At 32.2% G+C, this 6,344-nt stretch overlaps 1 protein-coding gene across 3 annotated transcripts; it reads left to right on the forward strand.

The window, feature by feature from the left end:
* Positions 1 to 2,056: 2,056 nt before the first annotated feature.
* On the forward strand, positions 2,057 to 5,865 carry LOC25498291 (mediator of RNA polymerase II transcription subunit 33A). Of its 3 annotated transcripts, none has more exons than XM_024769948.2 (6): positions 2,057 to 2,249; positions 2,388 to 2,484; positions 3,634 to 3,938; positions 4,034 to 4,299; positions 5,000 to 5,210; positions 5,473 to 5,865. In XM_024769948.2, the coding sequence occupies exons 1-6, from the start codon at positions 2,173 to 2,175 to the stop codon at positions 5,645 to 5,647; spliced, it is 1,131 nt and encodes a 376-aa protein (XP_024625716.1). In that variant the 5' UTR covers positions 2,057 to 2,172; the 3' UTR covers positions 5,648 to 5,865. The 3 variants fall into 3 exon arrangements, 2 of the variants coding, with proteins under 2 accessions (XP_024625716.1, XP_024625715.1); XR_005643232.1 differs by having other exon boundaries at positions 2,058 to 2,249; positions 3,603 to 3,938; positions 5,000 to 5,336; positions 5,473 to 5,602; XM_024769947.2 differs by having other exon boundaries at positions 2,058 to 2,249; positions 3,603 to 3,938.
* The last annotated feature ends 479 nt before the right edge of the window (positions 5,866 to 6,344 follow it).

The following is a 6,344-nucleotide window of genomic DNA, read 5'->3' on the forward strand; positions in this document are numbered from 1 at the left end:
TTTCTCTCTTTTTTTCCAATCCTCTGCTAAACTTTGTGTGAAATGCAAAATAAAACATTGATAAAACTAAAAGGCTGATTCAAACTAAAAGAATATTTGGATGAGGTTTTATTAGCTATGTATTAATTTGAAAAGCATTATTTGGTTTCTACTTTTTCCTACACTCTCTTTTAAAATTTGAAAAAACCGTTATAGCAATGAGGGGATATCCATGATTGCATGGGTAATACAATTCTAAACCGTTTATTTATTTCATTTTTTTTATTATAAGAACATACGTGTTTACTTCAATTAATTTTATAAATAGTGACTTTGATGTGTAAAATATGCTTTTGATTAATTTTTGTCTGATTTGTGTTAATTTTGGTCGACAATGTTGTTGCAAGTGTCCTCTTTTGATCTTTTGTTGTTGCAGAGGATAAAGATCTCATATTTTCTTCCATAATGACATAATTATTGTCATTAGAGTAAAGTTGTGTTAGTTTAACTTATTTCAGCACATCAAATATATGTTTTTGTGCAACAATGATGGTAAAGTTAAGACTTTTGTTGATGGTAAATCCCCTCTCTTCTTTCTTCAAGCAATATGAGCTTTTTGGTGGAGCTGTGATTATTTAAGTTTAAGGATGTAGTCCTAGGATTTACAGTGTGTTTGGTTGAGGTGAAAAAGAGAAGAGAGAAGTTGGTGAGAGAAGGGAATGTATAACTGGGAAATGGTGTGGATGTGTGTTACCCTCGGTGTGAATTGTGTTGAAACAATGAATTGATGAATTTCTTGTATAAAAAATTAAGTGTATTTTAGTATTTTCAAAAATAATCAACTCTTATGCTAAACTATAAATCAAATCTCCTCTATTTTTCACTTTTTTTCTCTCTTACTAACTTTTCTCTCACCTATTTCTTTCTTCACAATTTCCTTTCTAAACCAAACACACCAATGTCAAAGTTTACACATTGTCGTTGAAGAGAAATTTGAAGTCACATATTCAATTGCTATGCCTGTTACTCAGAATTATGTGGAATGCACTTTTATTGAGAGTGGTTTTCCTAAAAGATGTGCTAACATTTTGAAGTGACACACGTTTCAGACAAGTGTATTAATTTAATCACTTTCTTTTTTCCAATCAATCACTTTTTTTTTATTAAATACTTGCGATTTCTAGGGATTGTAAAATACCCTTATAAAAAGAAAAAAGCATAAAAAAGATAGTAAGTACTACATGCATGATTGAAAACGAGATAAAATGCGACAAACGAAGCACAAACAGAATGCATGCATGAATGTAAAAACCAATTTCAACCAAAATTTATTGTTTCCTTATGAACCAATTCATTACCGCTTCTTCTCAATTGAATGAAGATGCTTTTTTTCTTGTCAAAAAATAATAATCTTTCAAATGTGTAGGCTAGGGTTTATTGATGACATAGGAAAATAGGACCACCATAGCTAAAAATGTATGGCACATATGCCTAACTAGCAAATTTAAATTCAGTTTGGAACACGATGTATTTCAAATTTAAAATCAAACAATTCATTTGCAGAATAGGTAATCTAGAAATAATAAGTTCCTTTTTAACTACCATGAACCACCACAAAGGTGAACCATTACTCATAGATATACAATCATAGAAGTAGCTTTCCCCTTGGCAACCAATGATTTTGTATACTTTGTGATCCATTCAACATATCCAAACCATCATTGCAATCGAAGCAACCAACCGTAGTTGGTCATTTTTTTTAAGTTTTAGTACTCATTGTATTTGTCGTCGTGTTCAATTTCTCTCCTTTTCTGAACTTCTATTAATAATATACAAGATCAATCAAAAATATCTCTTGTCCTTGCTCTGAGAAGATACCAGTGAACAAGAGGTTAGGTTTTGGTCATGTGACCTTTTCCAAAAGTTATTCCTATGCTCGCTCAATGCCAAACCATTCAAGTATAAAGCATGTGAGGACCACATTCATTAAAAAAAGGATAAAGCTTGATGAAGGGGTTTATGACATCAATGACACATCTGCTTATCTTCTAACCAGCTGGTGTTCATTGATGTCTTATAATCAATTCTTGATGAAAAAAACCAAATATGTTTGCAAGGGACAAAAACATGATCATGAGTTTTGATGGAAAAAAAATAAAATAATTAGAGGTTTGTTAGAGTCTGGAGTGTCGAATGTTCCACACTGAGAAGTGGTGCTTAGCTGATGAGATATTTTCAGTCCTTTGCAGGAAAACTATCCAACCTGGAAGGTTTATTTTCTCTCTTTCTTTCTTTCTTCCAAATAAAGATTTTCCATCTCTTTTGAATGCTGGGTACATTAGATGCTCTTTTTTTTTAAATTTTACAAGATAAGGCAATTGAATTTAAGATCATTGATTGTTTTAAAGCTTGGCGGAGATCGAAAAGATCTACGAGATTGCAATATATGGTTCAGATGAAGAGAAGATTTCTGCCGCTACCATTCTGGGATGGAGGAATGCACAGGTAATCCTAACACTTTAGCTACAGAGAAAATACAACTGTTTTCTTGCTTAGTTCTATTAATACAACTTTAATTTTTAATTATAATTTCTATAACACAAAACTCATTCCTAAAAAAACAAGCTTTGTAATTTAACTTCATAATATATTGCGAATTATCGTAGCTGACTTTCTTTTATTTATTTTATTTTTTGACAAAACTATACAATCAATTCTAAACTTGAGTTATAATAACATAAGACAAACTTTTTAATTTAGCTTACTAATTACTAATATATTTTGATCAATTCTAATTTTAACTATAATAACATTAAAAGAAAATTTATTTAATTTTACTATAGTGTATTGGAAATTGATTATATTATTTATATTTAGAATTAGAATTTGAAGAGTAAACTTCAGAAATTATGTTAGTTTGTGTAATAATTTTAAAAAAAATTCGGTGTTGAGTTTGTTTTGGAATTTTTAGAGACCAGAGCATACGGTTCAATCCAGTTTAATACCTATACAATCTTATTATCCGGTTCAGTTATTCGGAGTTCGACCAGCAAACCTGTGACCTTGTTGGGTCGATGTATGGTCCTGCTTGTAAAACACTTACTAAAACTAATAAAATAAGCTTTATTAGTTTAGGTTCGTGATAGCATGTCTCGCGAGAAATAGCACTACTCATATTAAATGGAGAATAGAGACAAGGTTCTGTTAATAGGACGGATTTAATCGCTCACAATCAGCTGTTGATTGCAGAAAACATAATACTTAAGGTAAGAATGTCACAACTTGAGCCACAATTACAAGAAATGAAGAAATTTGAGTCCATAAAAACTTTCAAGCAAACCTACGGATAACAATCAATAGAATATAAATGAGACACACTTGTGATATTTTGTTGATAGAGAGATAGGCATTTTTTGAATGATTGTACTATATTTAGGCGAGTTTGAAGATTAGACAATTTTACATGATATGGTATAGTGGTAAACAATCTTTTATCTTTATTAAACTCAAGTGGCTTCTCCATTATTTAGTTTGTTTGTATTTTTTTTTCTGTCTCTCTCTCTTTGGGCATGGGAAATGTTCCTTCTGTACTTGTAAACGCTACTAGTCCAATGGTTTCACAGGATAATGGAATCAATTGATAATGTTCTTCAGCTTTCGCAAGAATACAGCCACAATGTGTGTGAACCGGGAGTTGCTCTTGTTGAATTTGTCTTCTCAATTTTAAGGCAGTTACTTGAAGCAACTTTGGATGATGAAGGGTTATTAGATCATCTTGCAAGATGGCTAAGCATATCACATGATATGGATATCGATGAGCATGTAAGAATCAATGAAATGACAACCGAGCAGAAGGAGGTGATGCGGAGGAAAAACACAACTCTAGCTATTGAGATCATTGTGAATTTTCTTCAAAATAAAATGACATCAAGGCTTCTTTCCTTAGTTCATCGAAACATGTAAGAACCTAATTCTGATATACTTGGCATCAATGATGTTAACTGTCTAAATACTTAATTGAGCCAATCTTAATGAAGAATGTTATCTTTTGTAGGCCATCATACTGGAGATCATTCAAACATCAAATGCAGCTAATTGCATCAAAATCTTCAATTTTGAAGAATTTGACACATATTAATGCAGACACCCTTTTATCTGCGATGGAAAATATCCACGGGGTTGTATCATGCAATGCAAAATCAGTCATACCTGCTGGTTCTCAAGTAGCTTTTGATGGAGCGCTTCCAATTGATCTTATACTTGAAGATGCTTTGGACGGAGGGCATGTAGCAACTTTCAGCGCAATTGAAATGATTACTGGTATGAATGTATGATTGATTTTTTTATTTATTTTAAATCATAATGTTGGGTAAGTTTATTCTGACATGGCCAAACATACTGGTAGACTATGCACTGAAGTAGTAGTTTGAACGATACTTATCCTTGTGGTTTGAGTTTAGGATTAACACTAGCTTTGATGCTCACCCGAAATGACCTGAACTTTAATTTCACTTATTTAATTTCTCGCCTTCCTTTTATTCTAGTTTTTGTTTCATTGTTTTTCTTTCTTACTTCTGAATCTATAGGTTCAGATGTTTTTATTCTTACCTGGATTATCCTTTGAACGCCCTTTCAGACATTAATAATACATGTAGATTCTATATGTTCACTATACAGACATAGTTTACTAAACTTTCTGATTTGAGTCAAACGGGGAGTTAAAGAATTTGCGTTTCTGATTAATATGTTTCCTTTTTATCGGTATGTTTTAACTGAGGTAGGGCTAGGATCAATTATTGGAGTAAATGAATGTTAATATAATAAAAGTGATCTGTGGATAAAGAAAAATATGGCGGGGCTAATAAACTGTTCACAAATTTTTAGAATGAAGGGTAGTAAATTTTTTATTTTTTTTTTCCTTCTGATTTCATATCATAACTCTATTTCGTAAAAGCCTGTTCATGTTTGTTTCAAGCCTCTTAGGTGTACAAGTGACACTGTCGGTTTTTTTCTCTTGCAGTTGGCAACTTACGACATCTAATTGTGGAGGCATGTATTGCCAGAAATCTTCTAGACACATCGGCTTATTATTGGCCTGGCTATGTGAATGCCTGCAGCAATCAAATTCCTGCCAGCATTTCTAACCAGGTGGATGGCTGGTCTTCATTGATGAAGGGGTCAAAGTTAACACCTACATTAGCTGATTTCTTAGCAGCAACTCCTGCTTCCAGGTAGGCTCCATTGATGACTCGTATCATTCCTATGCTCTATACCCTGTCACTTGCCTCTTAAAAATGGTTTTAGAAGGGAATGATTTGTGGAAGGTGGTTGGTTAAAGAAACTATCCAACCTGGAAGGTTTCTTTTCTCTCTTTCTTTCTTTCTTCCAAATAAAGATTTTCCATCTCTTTTGAATGCTGGGTACATTAGATGCTCTTTTTTTAAATTTTACAAGATAAGGCAACTGAATTTAAGATCATTGATTGTTTTAAAGCTTAGCGGAGATCGAAAAGATCTACGAGATTGCAATATATGGTTCAGATGAAGAGAAGATTTCTGCCGCTACTATTATGTGCGGTGCATCTCTAGCACGTGGATGGAATGCACAGGTAATCACGTGGACGGATCCAAAAATTTTGAATAGTGGGGGCATGACCAAAAATGTATAAATACAAGCGATAAAATGACAATATTGATCATTTTTACTAAGTAAAAAGTTGGAGATTACAAAAACTGTACCATAGAATAGTGTTTTGCATTTGTTTTTATTATATTTAAAAGAGTTGTAAGATTTTTATTTTAGTTTCAATACTATTAAATACTCTATGTATGTTGCCAGACACTTTAAAATTGAGACAAATAGAAGGGAGTAATATTTAAGTTTTTATTTTGTATTTTGTGTTGGGGTGTATGTGTGGATAAGTTGATTTTTATTACTACTAGTAACATACCCGTGCAGCACGGGTTCAGTAAACTTTTGTTATTTGTAAAAAATCATTAAATCATTAAATATTTATAAGAGTTTTGATGTAATTTAATTATTAGTTTATGTAAGTAATTTGTATGTGTTTTTAAATTATTTGTGTATTATATGTTTGATGCTATAATAAAGTAAAATTGTAATCTCCGTGAACTTAGCTCAGTTGGTAGGGATATCGCATTTTATATGCAGAGGTCGGGGTTCGAACCCTGGATACTCCACTTCTCCACAATTATATGCAAGGTCCAGAGTTCAAACCCCGGTCATCAAAAAAAATCTGTGAATAAGGCCCCGTTTGAATTGGCTTATTTTGAGTTTATGTTGGCTTATCTACTCCCATAAGCCTTTTTAAAGGTGTTTGGCTAAATAAATAAAAATAGCTTATC

This window comes from Medicago truncatula, chromosome 7 (assembly GCF_003473485.1).
Source record: "Medicago truncatula cultivar Jemalong A17 chromosome 7, MtrunA17r5.0-ANR, whole genome shotgun sequence".
In the NCBI taxonomy this organism is placed as follows: domain Eukaryota; kingdom Viridiplantae; phylum Streptophyta; class Magnoliopsida; order Fabales; family Fabaceae; genus Medicago; species Medicago truncatula.

Coding starts and splice junctions, on each gene's coding strand:
- LOC25498291 (XM_024769948.2), top strand. CDS start 2,173: ATGTTCCACACTGAGAAGTGGTGCTTAGCTGATGAGATATTTTCAGTC. Junction 2,485..3,633: donor TGGGATGGAGGAATGCACAG/GTAATCCTAACA, acceptor AATGTTCTTCAG/CTTTCGCAAGAATACAGCCA. Junction 3,939..4,033: donor TCCTTAGTTCATCGAAACAT/GTAAGAACCTAA, acceptor TATCTTTTGTAG/GCCATCATACTGGAGATCAT.